Below are 22,850 nucleotides of genomic sequence, written 5' to 3' on the forward strand. Positions count from 1 at the left end.
ATTAAAACTTCAAAGTTTTTAATTTTTAGACCTTTTATTTTCGTTTGGGGGCCTATGGAAGAAGTGTAAGGCAAATCAACAAATGAAAGCGCAAACAAAATTCTTCAGCTGAATTTTTTTCTTTATGTTTCCTGCTAGTTTTACGTATTTTTTGGCAAAAATTCCTTTCATGGATTGGTCTTATTTTGATGTGTTCACGCCTTTTATTGGGAACAATGATAAAATATTTAAACTGTATGCAACAAGAAGCATCATGAGTGAAAGCTGTTGAAAAGTTTTATATACAACTAATCAGCTGCTCAATGTACTATCTGACCACTAACTGCAGGGTTTTTTAAGCATTATTACAAATATGATTTTTATATGAATTCCAAAAATTGTAAGGAGATTAAAATAGAATCCTTTTTCCTCTTTTTAAGCTGAGGAGTTACGAAAATTCCACTAGAATTCAAGGGAAAAACTTTCAAAACGACAGTTAATACAGTAGGTAAAACACTTGAAGCTAACTGTAGGTTGACTGGTGTTCGAGTGAAACAAACCCCGTTCAATTCAATTTATTTAATTAGACTCTCTTTCAACTCAAATCCCTTTCAACCCAATTTAGTTAGGTCGACCCAATTTTAATTCCACTCTGATTTAACTCAACCACTATTTAATTTAACCTTGTGAAGGTTAATTCCAATTCAACTCAACCAAATTAAGTAAATATGCCCTGGCTGAATATATCTGAAGGAAACATGCTAATAAAATACAAATAGTACCGTTATATTCTTTGTTTCATGGTCTTTCCAAGGCATGACAACACGGTCATTTATCATGTCAACTTTTATGACAATAAAACACCCCCTTCCTCTTATGGCTTCAGCTATAGCGTGTCGTGATGCGTCATCTTCTTTGCTAGGTGGCTGTCTTATATTCTTGACTTTATGAAAACCATTTGGCTGAGAGTTTTCAGTGCAATTTTCAGACAAGTATATTATTCGAAAAAAATTAAAAATGGGGGTAACAATGAAAGGAAACATTATAATTTGAGGATTTCATTGTTTTAGAGTGTTCTCTTAGTTTTTCTATGTACTCTAGGGCTATATCTGGGGCCTTAATGGAGTAGGGGGTGCAATGTCAGAAAAGCAACCACAATATCTAGAAAAAAATAAAGCAAGGAATCTAACGAAGATAATTTATTTTACTGGCGTGTCTTCGTCATGATCAGCAAACAGAAATTTACCTTTCATGTGGGGTTGGGTAGAATTGAGTCAAATGGGGGTTCAGTTAATGGGATGTGGTTAAATGAAGGTTGAATTGAACAGGGATTGAGTTAAACGAATGGTGAACTCTCAGGCCAAACGATTGAAGTCTGAAAACACTCTCAGTATTTCATGTGATTCTATCTTTTTTATTTCTATTTGAAACGCAGCTCTATTCTGGTCACTGGCAGCGTTAAATATTCTTTTGACAGGTTCAAATATACAAAATGCATGCAATACGTCATAACATTAACCTTTCTCTTAGAATTTCAGATAAAAGCATTAAAACCAAATTTGGTGAATGTATCGTCTCAGTTTTAAAAGAGGATGATACTGAAGCATTTGTAAACGTGGGCCTACTGTACAATCCTGTTAAGTCCGAGCTCATTTTATCAAAGGATGCCAAAAAAGAAAAAACACATGGGCTACTAAAGTTAAAAGTTAGTTGCTTTACTTTTTATTTGTCTGTTTTAAAGAGAAGATTGTATGTTGAATCTTAAATTGAGTAAAGTATTTCATAGTACATTAACTCTTGATAAGAAGCCTAGTGATTGGTCCCTTCTGAAAAAAATATGCTAAAAAAAACAAAGGGTAAATTTTTGGGCCAGTTGTATTAGCCTACTGACAAAACAATATTTGGTAAAATTCTAGGCTAGTTTATTGATTTTTGGCTATCTTGGAAAGGGGTTAGGTTAGGAAATTGAAACTTTCAGGGTTGGATTTAAAGGCTAAAGTAGCCTAAATCCTAGGAAGTATTTCAAAGTACCTACCTCCACTCCTTCTCCCTCTAGAGGGTCCTGACCTTTGATGACCTTTAAAAATATGTGTGTTATAAAAGTGAAACCTTGCAAAATAGATCTTCTGCTTTAATTACCTTAAATCACAGCTTAGAGTGAAATAAGGACTTTGATCCTGTTGAATCATTCCTTATGATGACAGTTGCATACATGGTTGATTAGATTCTGGTGCATCCCAGTCAAATCTCCATGGTTTGTCACTCCACTCAGCATCCAGACAGTGTTTGAATACATCTGCTGATTCTGCAGATTCAGTGTTCTCCTTGAGGTTGTTCCAGAGGTTCACAATCCAGTTCAAGAAGAAGCTGCACCTTACTCCAGTCCTTGCATGAAGTTTGCGGATTTGTTTTGGGTGTCCTTGTGTTATATGGGAGGGGTCAATCTCATTTTCTTGATTGGTAGAGAGGAGTTTATGTGCCTGGGTCATATCCCCATGTTTCTGCCTGTAGACTAAAAAGGAGAGGTTGAGTTCCCCCAGCCATTCACTGTAGGGCTTGTTTTCCATACCAGCAATCAGCTTAGTGGCCCTTCATTGGATTTGCTCAAGCACTACCTTGTCCTTTTTGAATTGAGGGATGGCCAGGATGGTCCCCACCTCCAAACATGGTCTTACCAGTCCTTTGTAGAGCTTGGTGATTACATGTCTAATTCTGTTTGTAATTCTGTGTTTAATGATACCTAGGGCTCTGCTAACATTGGCTAAGATCTTCTGTGAGTGGGAGCTGAGTTTCAACTGGGAGTCTACAATAACTCCAAGGTCTCTCTCCTCCTGAACATGCTCCAGTATGTGGTGACTCCCAGGGTTTTGGGTCATTAGGTATTGTTGCAGGAGGCTATTGTGTCCAAAGTGTATGACTTTGCATTTTTCAGCATTGAATTCCAGCAACCATCTTTTGACCCAGGAGCACATGTGATTGAGATCAGTTTGGAGGGATTGGCTGGCAGAAGGGGTATTGGCTAGACCTATGAGTTTTGAATCAACTGCATAGAGAGTGGTTTTGTTACTGTGATAAGGGCTAGCTCATTTACATATATATTGAACAGGGTAGGGCCCAGGACACTGCCCTAGGGGACCCTGCTGGTGACTTTGACTTCATCAGAGAGTGCGTGGCTGTTTGGTCCAGTGGTCACTTTCACTTACTATGTTCTGTCCCTCAGAAAATCCTCAATCCAACTGATCACTTTTGGACTAAGAGACAGGGTGCATAGCCTGTGAATGAGGTAGCAGTGAAATGAATGTAATGAAGTACAAAAAAGTTGTTTTCAGCTTCACAATTTTGCTCAATCCCAATATATAAGGTTTTAAAGATATGCGAATACATTTCCTAAATTAAAAAAAAACAACAACATTGATATGGCTCAGAATTCTACTCAGATAACAGGAATTGCATTTTCAGAGCTAAAGGCAGAGAAAAAGTAACTGGTGGTCAATATTGGTATTACTGGAACATTTTTTTGGGTCATGAAGCTATTGTTAATAGATACATTTTGACTTTTTAAACATCTTTTCTCTCTTGCAATACTACCACAAACCTAACCTAACAAAAATTGTCTCTAAAAGCCACAGAGCAATTTTCAGTCTTAAATGTTATTGATTTCAGAATAACTCCATAACAGTGAGTTTGTGGTAGTTTTGCAAGAGAGAAAAGATGTTCAAAAGTAAAAATGCATCTATTAACAATAGTTTCATGACCCAAAAAAATTGTTCTGGTAATGCCAACATTGCCCAACTGGTAACTGAAAATTAAGGTAAAATATTGTTTTGTCAAAATTTCAATAAGTCTGTCATGAAGGCGAATTTCAGGGCCTTCTAGAAGGAGAAAGAGTAGAGGTGAGTACTTCAAAATACCTTCCCAGGATATACATTAGCCTGTAGACCCATCCCTGAAAGTTTCATTTTCCTAATCTAACCCTTTTCTGAGATAGCCAAAAGTCAATAAACTAGCATTTTACCAGAGTTTCAGCTTCTGAAACTATTTGAAGGAAACGTAGTAGTTGTACAAGTAGTTGTGGGTATCAAGCCATGTCTAATTATAGAAAAGCCAAGATAGATAGGCTAGTCTGATTGAGTGAGAGGTCACTGTCCTCTAAGGGAGAATGGGATAGAGGTAGGTACTTCAAAATGCCTTCCTGGGATATACTTTTGTCTATAATCCATCCCTGAAAGTCTTTTTATCTGGTTTTTGTTCTGAAAATGCAATTCCTGTTATTTGAGAAAAAATTTAATCAAAATCAAAGGGTTTCTTTTCTAAATACAGGAAATGTGTTTGCAGATCTTTGAAACTTCTTAAATTGGGCCTGAGCAAAGTTGTGTAGCTGAAAATTCTTTTCTTGTACTTTATTTAAGGAGAAGATCTGTTTTGTAAGGTTCATTTTTGTCAAACAAAGATTTTAGGTAAATTTGTGGTTGGCTATATAATTTAGCTAGGATGAAAATGAAAAAAGTATTTGATGACTGTTTTGTTCTTTTATAATTCAGTAATCACTTCTTGGACTAATTACATCTTGAGTCCTTAAAGGGATTGCAAAGATATATCATTTTTGTAACCTCATACAGAAGTTATCAGCATTAGTAAAGGTAATGAAAAGTGGTTAAAAATATATCACTACTTTATAAATAAGTTTTTTGAAAGTAATATACTCAAAAAATACTTATTTATAACAATTCAAACCTTATTTATTAGCCAACTCAAATAGAAACCGTTTTCTTACCATTTCAATGTAACTATGTGTTTTTTTGAATGTTGTTGACAAAAATAGTGCTGAATTTTACAATTTGAAACTTTGCTGTCAACAATTAAGGGTTATATATTTGCACATTAAGAGATGGGGATAAAGTTAATGGTAAATTTGCAGTGGGCAGTGTAATCTAGCTAGGATGAATGTGAAAACATCATTTGATGCTTTATTATAGACAACTTCCTTTCTGCTGCTTCTGATGAAAGAGATCTTGGGGTTATTGTTGATCACCAGTTAAAGTTTAGCAGCCATGCTAAGTCTGTTTCATCTTCTGCAAATAAATCTCTCAATATCATAAGAGGAACCATCTCCAGCCAACACCCAAGAGTTTTTATGAAGTTATATAAGGTGCTTGTACAACCACATCTGGAGGTTGGAATATCATTGGCAGTCCCTTTTTCCAAAAAAGATAAGAAGTTGCTTGAGGATGTCCAGTGTTGTGCCACTAAGATGGTTAGGAGTATGAATAAATTTCTATACAAAGAAAGACTACATTTTTTGAAGCTGCCAACACTGACATGCCAAAAAAAGGGGTGATATGATTTTAACCAAAAAAAAACCCTTTCTAAAAATACCCTTCCCAGTCTCTTTGCACAGCCCATGCATTCTGGTACTAGAGGACATTCAATGAAGCTCCCTATGCAGCATTCCACAAGTAGACATAGAAGTCATTTCTTCAGCCAAAGAGTCATCAATCTGTAGAATCAACTGTCTGAGGAAACAGTTTCTGCATCTTCAACCAACACATTCAACTTGCACCATTCCAAATATAATAATTGCTTTTGTTGCAAATTCAATTTTGTTTCCTTTTTGGACCCTTATAGCTGATAATTTTTTCTATAGTTTTTTAGTATATAAAAGGGTTAAAACATTGGTTTCAAACTTACAATTTGATTATAAATCTATTTTGCAAAAGTTATGTAATTCATTAGCATTGATTTGTAGAAATGAAGTGGATAAAAAAAACAATTCCACCATATTTTCTTCTTATTCTGTTAGGCTGCTTAAAAACTTCCTTCTTAATGAAATGTCAAAAAATATCATAGCCAACAGAAGAAACATGGCAGATGGAAAAATGATAAATTTACTTTGGTTTTTTTTATCCAACTTTATTGTGACAAATCAATGCTTGCAGATTTTGTAACTTTAGCAGCATGGATTTATTATCTAATAGCAAGTTTAAAACCAATTTTTAGCCTTTTTTTATCCCCAAACACTAAAGAAAGAAATTATCATTTTCAAGAGTCCAAAGAGAGCTTAAAATTGAATTTGCAAAGAAAGCATTTATTAAATTCAGAAAGAACATAAAACATAGCATTGAGCAGTATGTTTACTTTATTTGTAAGTCAGAAATGTAGTCTACTCCACATTACCATAGCTTGTCTAGAATTTTTCTAGACAAGTTGCTTTTTGCTATCTTAGAAAGTGGTTATGTTAGGAAAATGGAAACTTTCAGTAATGAATCCAGGACCAAAAACATGCTGATGGATGGTATTGCCAAGCTACTATGTTAACCCTCTTCTGATTTCTGTGTCATAGAAATTTGCCTACTTGACAGGTACCTATTGGAATTGAAACAAAACAACATTATATCTTAATTTTCAGTTTCTTTTTCTCTGGTTTTAGTTCTGAAAATGTAATTAATGTTATCCAGGTAATGTTTTAAGCCATATCAATTGTTTTTTTTCTTAATTTAGCAAATGTATTTGAAACTTCATTGAAATCTCATAAATTGGGATTGAGCAAAGCTGTTAAATTGAAAATAATTTTCTTGTATTTTATTTAAGCAGAAGATGTATTTTGCAAGGTTTAACTTCTATAAAACAAAGACTTTAAATATCATCAAAGGTCACTGCACTCTAGAGGAGAAGTAGTAGAGGTAATTATTTCAAAATACCTTCCTGGGATATACCTTAGTCTATTCATCCATTGCTAAAATTTTCATTTTCAGTAAGCTAACTACTTTTCAATACAGCAAATAGTAGGTTGTCTAGAATTTTACAGAAGAATTTCCTATAAATTGAGTTGATGGTGACAAAATTGAGAACCAGAAGACACATAGGAAATATATGATTCAGGCTATATATTTTCCCATGAGGGGGATGGGGGTAAAGTATAGTGGAACTGGAGTTGAAATGTATTTACTACAATTATTTTGAAAAAAATGAAGTAAGAATTTTGTTTTTAACCCTTTTATAGAGCCAAAATAAGAGAAAAAGGTATCATCTTTGAGGGTTTGTAATGGGCTTAACATAGAGTTTCTGAGTAAAGCAATTATTATTTTCAGAAAGAGCATAAAAAAGGCATTGAGTGGTATGTTCACCTTATTTCTATGCTCTTTCTAATTATCATGGTCACTTTTCTGATAATGCACCCCCCTCTGATAGTCCTAGAGAAGAACTTGCTCCTCAGCTTGCCAAATATTGGGAGAATAACCTAGCTTTATGAGTTGTGGAGAAATCTTGCTCTTTATTAACTATTTTTTGCTACAAACAGTTGGTTTCAAACTTCTCTTTAATGCAACTATAGGCTACTATTCATATTTGAAATATCAAAAATGAATTTTAAAGTCAATATTTTTGTGTTTTTCAAGGGGATCTATTCAAATATTTTTCTAAATATGTTCTAAAAAACTGAAGTAATTCAACAAGTATTTTTGTCAAAATATTTCCAATAGACACTGGCACATGATCAACATCCCACACAACACAAATAAATCAGATGTGTATAAATAAGAAAATGATTCTTATTTGTATTAAGTTTTGTCAAAAATGAAGCTCCTGCTTACACACATCCCTTTTGAAAATTGTTTGTTGGCACTTGTTTGTTTGTATTGTTGGCACTCATAATGTCTCATTAGTATCCCCCCTGATAGTGTTTTTAAGCATATGGATGTAATATTTTATTTCACACTTAAAATATTTTTGTGATGAAAGGGGAGTTATCAAACAGTTCGTGGTAACGAACTGTAGTAAGGAGCGACCCAGCTCAATAGTAACCAAAACTCTAAAAAATTGAATTTTGATATCAATAGCTACACCAAAAGAATCGCATTTTAATGCTGATTTTAAATATATAAGTTTCATCAAGTTTAGTCATACCCATCAAAAGTTACGAGCCTGAGAAAATTTGCCTTATTTAAGAAAATAGGGGGAAACACCCTCTAAAAGTCATATAATCTTAACGAAAATCGCACCATCAGATTCAGCGTATCAGAGAACCCTACTATAGAAGTTTCAAGGTCCTATCTACAAAAATGTGGAATTTTGTATTTTTTGCCAGAAGACAAATCACGGGTATGTGTTTATTTGTTTTTTTTTTTTTTGTTTTTTTTCTGGGTTTTTTTCCCAGGGGTCATCGTATCGACCAAGTGGTCCTGGAATGTCGCAAGAGGGCTCATTCTAACGGAAATGAAAAGTTCTAGTGCCCTTTTTAAGTGACCAAAAAATTGGAGGGCATCTAGGCCCCCTCCCACGCTCATTTTTTTTCCCAATGTCAACGGATCAAAATTTTGAGATAGACATTTTGTTTAGCATAGTCGAAAACCATAATAACTATGTATTTGGGGATGATTTACTCCCCCACAATCCCTGGGGGAGGGGCTGCAAGTTACAAACCTTGACCAGTGTTTATATATAGTAATGGTTATTGGGAAGTGTACAGACGTTTTCAGGGGGATTTTATTTTGTTTGGGGGGTGGGGCTGAGGGGAGGGGGCTATGTTGGAGGATCTTTCCTTGTAGGAATCTGTCATGGGGGAAGAAAAATTCAAGGAAAAGGGCGCATGATTTTCTAGCATTACAATTAGAAGACAATGAAAAATAAACATGAAAACGGTTTTTCAAATGAAAGGAAGGAGTACCATTGAAACTTAAAACGAACAGAGATTATAATGCATATGAGGGGTTCTAAAAATACTTTAGCATAAAGAGCGAGGTATTTAGGAGGAGATAAATACCTCACTCTTTATGCTAAAGTATTTTTAGTAATTTCAACTATTTATTCTACGGCCTTTCTGATTCAGGGGTCATTCTTAAAGAATTAGGACAAAACTTAAGATTTAGTGTAAAGAGCGAGGTATTAACGAGGATACAAACCCCCTTGTATACATAATAAAATTATAAGATTATGAAAGTTTGTTACGTAAGTTGCTAATTTATAAGTTACGTATAATTTTTACTAATAAAAACGTTCGTTAAAAATTAAAAGTTCTAGTTGCCTTTTTAAGCAACCGAAAAATTGGAGGGCAACTAGGCCTCCTTCTCCACCCCTTATTTCTCAAAATCGTCTGATCAAAATTAAGAGAAAGCCATTTAGCCAAAAAAAGAATTAATATACAAATTTCATTTTAATAATTTATGTGCGGAGAGCCAAAACCAAATATGCATTAATTCAAAAACGTTCAGAAATTAAATAAAAAAAAAACTAATTTTTTTAGCTGAAAGTAAGGAGCGACATTAAAACTTAAAACGAACAGAAATTACTCCGTATATAAAATGGTTTGTCCCCTCTGCAATCCCTCGCTCTTTACGCTGAAGTTTGATTCTTTGTCACAATTCTACTTTTTAAAACAATTAAAAACTTGACTCTTTGCCATAATTCTGCTTCTTAAAACAATTTAAAGCTTTAGCTTAAAGAGCGAGGCATTGCGGAGGGGACAAACCATTTTATATACGGAGTAATTTCTGTTCGTTTTAAGTTTTAATGTCGCTCCTTACTTTCAGCTAAAAAAATTAGTTTTTTTTTATTTAATCATCCCATAGAGCCTATGTTACAGGCTTAGTCCAAAAATATTGGTCAGAATGAAGGGAGATTAGACATTAAATTCTTTCCTTCCCTTCTTCTACATTTTCATAAAATTTTAGTGAAAGTTAGAAAACTGAAAGCATACTTTTTGAGGCTTCAGGCATCCCTTCTCCTACCTGCACAAAGATCCACTTGCACTCCCCCATAATAGCTGATGTATAATTATGCACAGCTGTACTTCATAAAACCCTCTCTTGATAGTTTAGAACCATTGGTCTGGTATAATCTTCCTAGAAATACAAAAGAAAATACAAATAAACATATACCTGCGATCATTCTTCTTCAATAAGTGTAATCATTGGTGTCACATAATTGTATGCAACTATTACGATAATTTTATGCAGAAGTTAAAAGTATTGGGCCTAGTTTGGTTTCTTTTGGGGCACCCCTCTTGACATGAAGTGGTATAGAGTAGACAAGGGAGTCTCTTTCATCATATACAGCAACAGTCTGAGTTCTATCAAATAGAAAACTATGGATCCACTGGCCAACATCATTTTCTATCTGACATGCAAGCAGCTTTATCATCAGATAACAATGTGACATTTTATCAAATGCCTTAGCTCAGTCCACAAGGTATACATCAACAGGAAAACCCTGCTCCAGCAGGTCTAATGTAGAGTCATAGGATTGTATTATTCATAGTTACAAAAAACACTAAATTCTGTATCTTTGTAGATAGGGGCTATTTTATGTTTGATTTTTTTTTGAAATTTTGCAAATTTTCTCATACTTTTAACTTCTGTGGGTAACTGAACAAAATGACTTTTACATATTAACAGTCTCCATAAAAAGCCAATTTTTTTTAGGTATATTGCTATCAAAGCTAGTTTCTAGAGTTTTAGTTACTATTAGAATGAGTTGCTCTTTGCTTACAGTTTATTACCACAAACTATTTGATATTTGGTGACCATTGGACTATGTGAGCTTGTCTGTTATTATTAAACTAGCCAAAGCTTTGGGTGCCAGCAATGAAAAAAAGACTTTAAACCGTAGCATATGCTCTTTTGTGAGTATCAGAGGGAAAATATTCTTCTCCCCACCCAAAACCAAGATTTTAAGTCAATCTACCACCCCCCTCCTCACACATATTAAAAAAAAAACTTTTCTTGGAGGTCAGTCTTGGAAGTCAAGTCAAAAATTGATCTCCTAACTCATAAATTAAAAAAGAAGCCTGAAATCACGAGAAAGGGCCTTTTTCATATAGCCTTCTATGTGACAGGACTCCTCTACCAGAATGTTCAGTATTTTGTTTCTCAGCAAAATGGGTAATTGACAGTACTCTGCTATTCCATTTTTCATGATATCATGCCCCAGAATTGCCTACTAGGTCTTATTAATATTATTAGCAATACAAGTGATGGGGAATCATGTTTTATTGTATTGTATAATTTTATGTATGGAAAGAAAATTAGAACGTTCTTGCTAGTGAAAGGACAAGGCCAAAAAAGTTTCAATTCCATTTCAAATTTGATTTTACTTCAATGTCTTGATTCAAGTATGATTCCTGATTCTAAGTTGAAGTAAGTTTTTAGATGACTGTTACAAGACTTTGCAGAGTCACATTACCTAATTAACTTTGGCATTAGACATGTTTCTTATGTGACAGTCAGCTATTGCTCATTTGCTCTTTCCAATCCATGCTTAAAACTGTGTAAATAGTTTACTCATAAGTTAACCACATGTTGAGAACCTTAAGTTGGTTTTTATCAGCAATATAGCTGGGAATACCACACAAACGGAATGTTGTCTCTCTTAGGAATTTTTCTTCATAAAATCAAGCCAAAAATAAGTAAATAAAGAAAAAGGATTACCCCCAGCTATGTATTATAACATGAATTTTTTTTTATACAAAAGATAGAATTCCTGTGGAATAATGATTGCTTAGGCGTATTCTCTCTATAGTGGTTTTCCAATATAACAAAATATGTATTTTGCCTTTAATCAAGAGCAAACAAAGAAGAAAAAAGATCTATGCTCATGGCTCCTTTAAATAAATTTTCCTACATTAACTTATGTATTTTCTGTATAACTTGCCTGTTTTTGAAGTTGTCTCCCCCTAAGACCTTTCTTAACTAAGCCAACGAAAAAAAAAATTCTAAAAAATTGTTCCAGAACACCTTATAAAAGAACTAAAAAATAGCTAATCCAGTTAAACTAATAATATGCTAAATACTAAATTTTGCAGTTAAATTGGATCATCTCCTTTTGTTCAATTAACTTTGAATCCAATCTTTGAAAGTTCAATTGCTATCTTTGCTGTTAAAAAGGAGAGTTCAAAGCTTTTTTGTGTGAAGAGCATGATTACTCATGGAATCGTTTTAAGAATCAGGAAAATTTTCTTGACTCACATTCCTTATCATAATTCTTTGTCCTACCATTAGCTTTTGCATTATGCTTGTAATATATTTTGAATTTCTTCTTTTAGTATTTTTTATTGTTATCTAAATATCTTCTTTAGCATGCAAAGGAATGTCCTGCCATGTTTCTAACTCCAGAAATGAGACATGAAGTGTCACCAACATCAACTGAGAAAGGAATAAGAGTTGGGGTGGCTGTTCTTGTTACGTCCGCCGACAATCACGTCCTCTTGACTAGAAGGGCATGGCATATGAGAACATTTCCTGGAATATGGGTACCTCCAGGGGGCCATGTAGGTAATAGTGCTGTTCCATCTATTTATCTTTGTCTTCGAGTGACTTGTACAAAAAAAAATATTTTGTTGCAAGCAAAGGACAAGGATAGAGCCTTGCTCTATATTTCGTTTTTAAAATGCATTTCTCATAGCCTTGACCCCTTTCCCTTGAAAATCATCTGATTCTCGTTTTAAATTTGCCTAGTTGTGGTGTGGGAGCGTAGCGTTGGTTTTTTTCCTCTTTCTTTTTTTATTTTTTATTCTGTGTCACCGATTTCAGTTTATTGTGAGAAAGCAGCAAGGTTTTAGCATCTATTCTGTTCCTTGCAATGCATTGACCTCATGTTGGATCAATTTATATGATACAAGTTCTGAAAGGTGTCTTTGATTCTTGCCTGGGGCCAAAAACGGATAGTTTTGCTTGTTCTTGAGCAAAAGTATATTGTATTTGAGTTGAAGGATATTTTCATAATCAATGTTGGACATGGTTTCTGACATGGCTCCTCCAGGTTTTGTTCTTTCAATTCATGTTTTGGCTTTTGATTGGAAAGCTCCATTTAAGCAGGTAAGATTGAAGTTGAATTAAATTTAGAACTACTTGAAACATGTAAAAATTCGCAGGCCCCATAATCAAAATATTTTCTTAGGGTTTTAAAGAAGCAAATTAGATGTCCAAAAAAGGAGCATATTGTAGCATTTTCCCATGGAATTGAAAGTGCTGCTATTAACTTAAACAAGGAATTTCTGATTGAGAAATCGTATAATGTATATACCATACTCTTTAATATTTCTCACGAGACTTGAGGTTATCTTCACTCTTAGCAGTAATATTAAAGAATTATACTCTGCAAGAAAATCAACTTTTAAACTAAGAGAGGCACAATGGTTTCAGTGATAGTCAATAATCCTTGAAGATGTGATAAAAGCATATGAAATTAGTTTTTTTTTGGACAGAAATTCGTTAATCAGAATTTTGTTGATGGGGCATGCATTGGAAAAGTCATATAGTACGTTTTTTCAAACAATAAGCTTTCCTATTATCAAACAGTTCGTGGTAACGAACTGTGAAAAGGAGCGACCAGGCTCAATAGAAACCAAAACTCTAAAAAATGGAATTTGATACCAATAGCTACATCAAAAGAATCGCATTTTAATGCTGATTTTAAATATATAAGTTTCATCAAGTTTAGTCTTACGTATCAAAAGTTACGAGCCTGAAAAAATTTGCGTTATTTTAGAAAATAGGGGGAAACACCCCCTAAAAGTCATAGAATCTTAACGAAAATTACACCATCAGATTCAGCGTATCAAGTTTCAAGCTCCTATTTACAAAAATGTGGAATTTCGTATTTTTTGCCAGAAGGCAGATCATGGATGCGTGTTTATTTGTTTGTTTGTTTTTTTTGTTGTTTTTTTCCCAGGGGTGATCGTATCGACCTAGTTGTCCTAGAATGTAGCGAGAGGGCTCATTCTAACGGAAATGAAAAGTTCTAGTGCCCTTTTTAAGTGACCAAAAAATTGGAGGGCACCTAGGCCCCCTCCCACGCTAATTATTTTCCCAAAGTCAACGGATCAAAATTCTGAGATAGCCATTTTATTCAGCATAGTCGAAAAACCTTATATCTATGTCTTTGGAGACGACTTACTCCTCCACAGTCCCCGTGGGCCCGTGGGAGGGGCTACAAGTTACAAACTATGACCAGTGCTTACATATAGTAATGGCTATTGGGAAGTGTTCAATCGTTTTCAGGAGGATTTTTTGGTTGGGGGAGGGTTTGATAAGAGGGGGATATACTGGGGGAACTTTCCATCGAGGAATTTGTCATGGGGGAAGAAAATTTCCATGAAGGGAGCGCAGGATTTACTAGCATTATTTAAAAAAAAAACAATGAAAAAATAAATATGAAAAGTTTTTTCAGCTGGAAGTAAGGAGCAGCATTAAAACTTAAAACGAACAGAAATTATTACCCATATGAGGGGCTCACCTCCTCCTAATACCTCGCTCTTTACGCTAAAGTATTTTTAGTAATGTCAGCTATTTATTCTACGGCTTTTGTGATTCAGGGGTCATTCTTAATGAATTGGGAAAAAATTTAAGATTTAGTGTAAAGAGAGAGGTACTGACGAGGGGGCGAACCCTCTCATATGTGTAATAAAAACATGAGAATAAAAAATTCTTTACGTAAAAAGTTACGTATATCTTTTACTAATAAAAAGATCCGTAAAAAATTAAAAGTTCTAGTTGCCTTTTTAATTAACCAAAAAATTGGAGGGCAACTAGGCTTCCTCTCCCACTCTTTTTTTCTCAAAATCATTCGATCAAAATTATGAGAAAGCCGTTTAGCCAAAAAAAAAAAATATGCAAATTTCGTTTTAATTATTCCTCTGCGGAGAGCCAAAATCAAAACATACATGATTTAAAAACGTTCAGAAATTAAATTTAAAAAAACAAGTTTTTTCAACTGAAAGTAAGGAGCCACATTAAAACCTAAAACGAACAGAAATTACTTTGTATATGAAAGGGGCTGCTTCCTCATCAACGCCCCGCTCTTTAGGCTAAAGTTTTGACTCTTTCTCTCAACTCTTCTTTTTAAAACAGTAAAAAACTTTAGCGTAAAGAGCGGGGTGTTGATGAGGAAGCAGCCTCTTTCATATACGAAATAATTTCTGTTCGTTTCAAGTTTTAATGTCGCTCCTTACTTTCAGTTGAAAAAACTTGTTTTTTTTATTTAATTCAGTACAAAAACAAGCTAATTCCTGATTCAATGTAGAGGCACAAAAGGGTTGAATTTTTGTCAGAAACGCAACCCCCCCCTCCCTATACCAACTTTTTGGCAGAAAGACAGGTATGCTTCATATCATTTGATACTAAAACCACATATATGATATTGCGGATCTGTTTATTAATTGTTGGTGAATTATATATGTGTGTTTAGGTTACTTAGTGGAATCCAAAAGAAATCAAATTTTTACAGCTAATTTACTATACGATTTTAAATCAGTTTACACTTTATATTCGAGATCATTCTGCACATTATTTCAAACTTTGTTAAGAACGCCATTTCGGGGACACGTTCTCTAAATGGTAATGCTTGCAAAAAGAGATAATGTGCACATGTTATAATCTGTTTACTCATTGTTAAACTTTTAAAATCAAAATTGTTTGTAAAGCTTCTTTTCTATTTTTGGTGTTTTGGACTGGGATTCCTTAATATCGTCAATTAACATGGGGAAAATTCGATTACCGTAGTTGTACAATTTTCATACTGTCATCATTTGAAAAACTAAACCTCTGAGATGCTCCAAAGCAATGTCAGATTGTTGTGTGTGTGTGGAAAAGCTTCTTTGCATTAGTATAAATGACTTCTGTCTCAGACTGGAGGTGGTTGAAAAGCAATATGCTATCCTAATGTTTAATCTAAAACTGAGATGCAATCAATTTGCAGATTAAGATTCCTAACCTTGAAAAATAAGAAAAGGAAGCATCATGAATATTTTCGCAGTGCAGAATTATTCAGATTTGAAAATACTTTTGAATTAAGAAATGTCTTCTGGGATATCTAAGATGTGGATGATTTCAAAGCCATAAGCGCTTCAGAATTGCCGTTTTTGATAGTATTAATTTGCACTGTTGTGGACATTGACGAGATTTTTTTTTCTCTGAAGTAATAAACAATTTTTTCCTTTTTTTTCAGAAAGGGGCGAGACCCTGGAAGAAGCTGGCTTGCGAGAGCTGAAAGAAGAAGCGGGTATCGATTTACTTGAAATTGATAAAAACTGTGAAATACGACCACTTTGTCTATGGGAATCCTTTTACCCTCCTATTTTAGAATTTGGACCTCCTACACATCAGCATCTAGTCATTTATCTGATTGCAAATAGCAGTCTCAAGTCAAACTTTATATTGGATTCTGTCAAAGTGAGTGACTCTTCTATTTTATGCAATATTTGTCATCTAATGTTTTTTATGGATAATGTTCAAATTTCAGAAAGGAAGGTATAGCTGCAAGACCTTGCTCCACAGAATGAATGTTTTCTCACTCTGTAAAGAAGGATAAAGGGTTGACTTGCTACACCACTTCCCTTTAATATACCCCGTCTTGGGGCATTTGAGCTTGACTCCCCTGGGTATCTTATCGTTAGTTTTGCTCATGTCCCTTCGGTTTTTAGATGTTTTGACTGATGGCACCGCCCTAACTTGATATACCCCAAACATAAATGCTGCCAGCCCAATGGTTCACCTTTATAGCTGTTACCATCGATTGGTAGCAACTAGCCATCCCTCTTCCAACAGGCGGACAGTCTAACCCACTAAGGTCGCAAATTTCTTGTTTTGGTGTCAAACCTTGCGATTCTCTAAAACGATGCTGTGTAGGCTTTGTTGTGATTAAAAAAAAAAAGAGAATTGATTGGACAAGAAGTACAGCTAAGGGAATTAAAAATTAAAACATTTCAAACAGTTCGTGGTAACGAAATGTAGTAAGGAGCGACCCGGCTCAATAGTAAACGAAACTCTAAAAAACGGAATTTCGATACTAAGAGATATATCAAAAGAATCGGATTTTTATGCTGATTTTAAAGATATAAGTTTCATCAAATTTAGTCTTTGTCATCAAAAGTTACGAGCCTGAGACAATTTGCCTTATTTCGGAAAATAGGGGGTAACACCCCCTAAAAGTCATAGGATCTTAACGAAAATCACACCATCGCATTCAGCGTATCAAAGAACCCCATAGAAAAAATTTCAAGGTCTAATCTACAAAAATGTGGAATTTCGTATTTTTTGCCAGAAGACAAATCACGGGTGCGTGTTTATTTGTTTTTTTGTTTGTTTTTTTGTTTTTTTTTTCCAGGGGTCATCGTATCGACCAAGTGGTCCTAGAGTGTTTCAAGAGGGCTCATTCTAACGGAAATGAAAAGTTCTAGTGCCCTTTTTAAGTGACCAAAAAATTGGAGGGCACCTAGGCCCCCTCCCACGCTCATGTTTTTCCCAAAGTCAACGGATCAAAATTTTGAGATAGCCATTTTGTTCCACATAGTCGAAAACCATAATAACTATGTCTTTGGGGATGACTTACCCCCCACAGTCCCTGGGGGAGGGGCTGCAAGTTACAAACTTTGACCAATGTTTACATACAGTAATGGTTACTGGGAAGTGTACCGACGTTATCAGGGGATTTTTTTGGTTTGGGTGTGGAGTTCAGGGGAGGGGGCTATATGGGAGGATCTTTCCTTGGAGGAATATTTCATGGGGGAAGAGAAATTCAGTGAAAAGGGCGCAGGATTTTTTAGCATTACTATTAAAAAAAACAAAAAAACAATGAAAATATAAAAATGAAAAAGGTTTTTCAATTGAAAGTAAGGAGAAGGATTAAAACTTAAAGCGAACAGAGATTATTACGCATATGAGGGGTTCTAAGAATTATTTAGCATAAAGAGCGAGGTATTTAGGAGGAGATAAATACTTCGCTCTTTATGCTAAAAAATGTTTAAGTAATTTCAACTATTTATTCTACGGCCTTTATGATTCAGTGGTCATTCTTAAAGAATTGGGACAAAACAAGATTTAGCGTGAAGAGCGAGGTATTAACGAGGGGACCAACCCCCTCATATATATAATCAAAAATATAAGAATATAAAAGTTTGGTACGTAAGTTAATTCTTAAGTTACGTATATTTTTTATTAATAAAAACATTCGTTAAAAATTAAAAGATCTAGTCCTCCTTCCCCACCCCTTATTTCTCAAAATCGTCTGATCAAAACTAAGAGAAAGCCATTTAGCCAAAAAAAAGAATTAATATGCAAATTTCATTTTAATAATTTATGTACGGAGAGCCAAAATCAGACATGCATTTTGAATTTCTGAAAATTCAAAAACTTTCAGAAATTAAATCGGAAAATCAGAAATTAAAGGACAGAGAATAAGGAGATTGGTACCTGTACTATGCAGACCATTGGTCTGAATGTGATTAAATAAAAAAAACAAGTTTTTTGAAATGAAAGTAAGGAGCGACATTAAAACTGAAAACGAACAGAAATTACTCCGTATATGAAAGGGGCTTTTCTTCCTCTACACCCCGCTCCTTGCGCTAAAGTTTGATTCTTTCTCGCAACTCTACTTTTTAAAACAATAAAAAACTTTAGCCCGTAAGGATTGGGGTATCGAGGAGGAAAAGCCCCTTTCATATACGGAGTAATTTCTGTTCGTTTTCAGTTTTAATGTCGCTCCTTATTTTCATTTCAAAAAACTTGTTTTTTTTATTTAATCACATTCAGACCAATGGTCTGCATAGTACAGGTACCAATCTCCTTATTCTCTGTCCTTTGCCGGGAGTGCTCTGCATGGTTGGATGCAAATCGTCTGTTTGTTCCCGTGTTTTTCCTCAGTTTTCTCCAGGTACCTAGTTGGAGCTGGGTCGATTCTGGTTGAGCTTACAAAGTCACACCGTCGAACCCCGTCCCAAACCAAATAATCACCAAAGCCAGTACTCGAACACTTGCCCCGAAGGACATAGGTACCCTTTTTGGGGGCATGAAAGTAAATTAGCTGCCTTACGAGAATAAATTTCCCATTTTTGTCACAAAATCGGAGACTCCAGTAGAAGCATCACGTTTTGAATTAATTAGGCTATGCAATTAATTTAAATAGAATCTATTTATTTAATTTCTGACGTCAATCAATGTGGTTGCTGCTTTTACAGTGAAATCATAGAAATGATGCCCAGTATAGGCGGATCGTGTGCTGTTAATAAAGTTTATTAGGTTAAGGGAGCTTTGTTGCTAACTTTCACGAAGTACTTTGTGGCGCTCTAAAATACGTTGAAAGTTGTTTATCTATTTCTATAAAGTCAGGCAAGTCAACCAGTAGCAAAAGAGAACTAAGGCTAAATTTCATTTTGAAGAAACAGTGAAATTTGAATCTGAATGATTGCGTGTTTCTCTTGTCAGAGGTAGGTGAACTGAATGTACGTGATCATTTAGAAGAAGATGAGATTATTTTCTTAAATTTTTGAAGTGCTTAGACGAGGTGTTGATTTTTGGCTGTCGAGCGAAGGTAGTTTTGCTCATTTTTCTTCCCCTGGAGATAATTCATGTTAATACATAGAATGAAGTATGTTCTGTTGTTTGCAATAATGCAGTTACAGCTTGTCCTTCTAAAAACTCTATATTCAAAATTTGACTAATTAGCTGGGCTTCCCACAAATTTAATAATTTTGTTTATTATATGATTGTACGTGTTGTTACTTTTTGGATTATGGCTTTTGTTGACAGGGAAATATGCATGAACCAAGTCTAGACACGGCCACCTTTGTGAGAGGATTCTATTTATTACGGCATGGAAAATGTTCTTTCTATGATGCTGGGAGACATTTAGTGGCATTTTAGTTCACAGTTAGATGCTATTAAGGCACAATATTATGAGTTGGGAGAGGGTTTACAGATTTTACCGTCTTGCTCTTCTTTTTATTGACTGAAATCAATTTTTGATAGTATAAGTAAAATAGTGGTGTTTTGCACCACAATTTTACAAATTGCTATCCCTAGTTTGAACTGATAGTTAGGACGGGGGAGGGGGTAAATGTAAAAATTGACAAACGAAAAGAGATGCCACAGGTAATATTATCACTGAGCCAACTAATGAAACAACATTCGGCTCTTTATTTTCTCAAATATAGACAAAACCTTAATTAATCAGCACCCTACCTTGCTTATCGACGGGCACTCGAGAAATGGATTTTTTTTTTTTCTCTAAAAATCATTAAGAAGATGCTAGTATGGCAAACACAGACGCGTTTTGTGTCTGAAGAAATCATTTAAGTTTTGGTTTTAAAATTGATTAAAATGGTCCCATTCTTCTGTAAGTCTAACTTAATATTCTCTTTTTTACATTATTTAGAATACTACATTAAAAAATACATTTTCAGTTGGATCCAAATGAAGTGGACGCAGCACTCACTTTGCCAGCAAATTATGTGAGAGCCTTAGTCTCAGGATCCAGAGAAAGTCTAGAAGAAAATCTTCCCATAGTAACTGTTACTACGACTGGTGAACATCTTAAAAGCGAGATTTCTGGTGAAGTGATTCTGACAAAAGCTCCTAAGGAGGGGGCCAGTGAAGTAGCTATTGAGCGTCTCAGTTGGGGAACACGCTATGCTCTCAAAGAATGTTTAGAGCAAATGAAAATTCATAAAAGTGTACTGTAATATAAGAGTAGGGATATTGCTTGTGCTATGTTTTGTTTTCTTCCAATCTTGGTCATTGGTTATGAGAACCATTTAAGCTATGGTTTTCAGATTTTACTTATTAGCTTGACGAAGGCTATTTTTTCGGACAAAAGCAAAGTTAAAAGTGAAACCAGTAGAAGTATCTTTATTGTTATTCTTGTTCAATCCCTCTTTTTTTCATAACTGTTTCAGTTTTAATTTTTGTTGATTGAAAAAAAGTGTGACATATCTTTTGACTGAAAAAGTGTAAATAGAATAAAGAATAAATAAACACAAAAGAATAAACACAGATAAGAATAAGAATGTTTATCCTGATAAGAATAAACACAGCCTGAAATGGTGAAGTATTTTACCAAATAAACTTTCGCCGTCTTTCAAGCCAAAATTAAATTATTATGCACCAAATTTAACCGAAGAAAATGTCGACGCATAATTGTGCATGAATAAAAAGTGTCAAAACCGATAAAGTACTTGAGAAAGTGATATATTTGAGAAGTCAAAAGAGGAGATCATGTAAAGACTCTTAGTGGAAAACAGAAAGTGAAAATTGGAATGCTTCGTGTTGACCAAGCTCTGTATACTGGGAAGGCCCGTGCCCATAAATATTAATAACTATGGCCTGTACATTCATTATCAATTAGCTCTATGTAAAGGAATAAAGGATACAAAAAGAAAGTAGGCTTACCATCTTTTACAAAGCTAGGTTAACGGTCCAACAGCTAATCACACTATTAAGTGTATATAAGTGGAACATATTGAAGTAAAATATAGTGACTAATAGACATATTACAATTATATTATTGAACTAGTCAATATTAAAAATAAATATACTTGATTTTATTACTTGAATGCATTATATTACTAAATTAACTAGTAAGCATGCTAAGTAGAAGCTGAGTAGTATTTTTGCTAATTCCTCAATTGAGTATTGTTCGAGAACACTCGAAAAAATGTCAGTAGCCTAATTGGTAAAGGAACAAGCTTTCTTTATAGGGGTAGCATACGACGTGACAATGAACTCATTGAAAAATAGTTCAATTCAAATTTTACCTTTGTATGTATTTCAGCTGCACTACGTTCTTTTTAACTTCCATACGTATTTTCTTAAAGTTTATCTTCAAATTAAGAAAATAAATCTGAGTTGGCGTCGAATGTTACTGGGTCCTTCTTCTCAAAGGTACTGCCTAAAAGGAGATTTTTTGGAACTGGCTATTTACTCTTTGATCTGAGCATGATAAAATTGATAAAATAAAATGATTTCTACTCTCTGCAATTTGACATATTGCTTCTTTTGTGTCTGTATAGGCTTGTGCCAGGGAGCCGAGTTTCGCTTGGTGAAGTGTATTTTGGAGTAATGTCCAGAGTATTCCCCCTTCCTGTTGGAATCCCCCCTTCCTGTTGGAATCCCCCCTTTCCGGAAATACAATCTCCTATACTCTGAATTTACGCACGAAAAAATGTTTTTGTATAATTTTTCTAGATGCAGTTGTATTAACATTTACATGGACACCCGTACGGGGGGAGGGGGGCAAGGGTGACTCCAGCCCAACCCCCTGGCTGAATCACACTGCTTTATTTTATATTTTTGTTTTGAGGTTTCTATTTTACCGTATTGGAAGTGCCTATTAGACTATGTAGGCCCCCCGTCCCTAAAATTCAGCCTATGGGAGCCCATGAACATTTATTTAATTTTTTGCATAGACAATTCGTGAATTGGTGCCCATGAATTATACAGGGGAAAAACAAAATTGCTTTACTAAAATTTCAGTCCAAAATAACAGCATCTTCAGTTGAACATGTTACTAAGATCCCTCTCAGCGTCCAATCGACCTGTTCTGTCAACATGGAAGATTCAATTGACGTGCAGACGGTTACACACATAGGAGGTCAAATACAGTGCAGAATTAACGAAGATCAATTTTTTTAGAATAATAATGACATGAGTGGTATTTAGTCGCCCTTGTTCAATTGTTGAACTTCGTTTTGACATTTTTTTTTTATTGTTGGGTATCTAATTTCAGTTAGCAGAGGATTTAATAAAAAATATATTAAAATTCTGTTCTCCTAATTATTATAATAAAAAAAAGGTAAACTAATTTTGCCAGAACTTTTTAGTTACTTATGTAAGAGAATGATAACTCTAAATAAGAGAATTGGTTATATGAGTAAGAGAATGATACTTTTACCGTTAGGGAAGCGGGCTGTAGCCATACTCTTGTTTGTAGTGAAGCCACCATTCATTAGAAGTACATAACCCCAATTTTTTTCGGAAAGAATTGTGGAAAAAACTTTCGGAAAGTTTTTTAAAAAAACTCCTTATTTTAAAATAAGATTTTTTTTTCAACATCAAACTTTCATCGAAGCATCAAAAATGGTATCAAAGTAACAATATCAGAGTATCAAA

At 34.4% G+C, this 22,850-nt stretch overlaps 1 protein-coding gene across 1 annotated transcript; it reads left to right on the top strand.

The window, feature by feature from the left end:
• The first annotated feature begins 1,441 nt into the window (after positions 1 to 1,441).
• LOC136037192 (nucleoside diphosphate-linked moiety X motif 17-like) lies at positions 1,442 to 21,295 on the top strand. The gene is made up of 4 exons (XM_065719771.1): positions 1,442 to 1,684; positions 12,047 to 12,242; positions 15,916 to 16,139; positions 20,147 to 21,295. Exons 1-4 carry the CDS (start codon positions 1,472 to 1,474, stop codon positions 20,423 to 20,425), a joined length of 912 nt encoding a protein of 303 aa, XP_065575843.1. The 5' UTR covers positions 1,442 to 1,471; the 3' UTR covers positions 20,426 to 21,295.
• Positions 21,296 to 22,850: the final 1,555 nt, after the last annotated feature.

This window comes from Artemia franciscana, chromosome 16 (genome assembly GCF_032884065.1).
Source record: "Artemia franciscana chromosome 16, ASM3288406v1, whole genome shotgun sequence".
In the NCBI taxonomy this organism is placed as follows: domain Eukaryota; kingdom Metazoa; phylum Arthropoda; class Branchiopoda; order Anostraca; family Artemiidae; genus Artemia; species Artemia franciscana.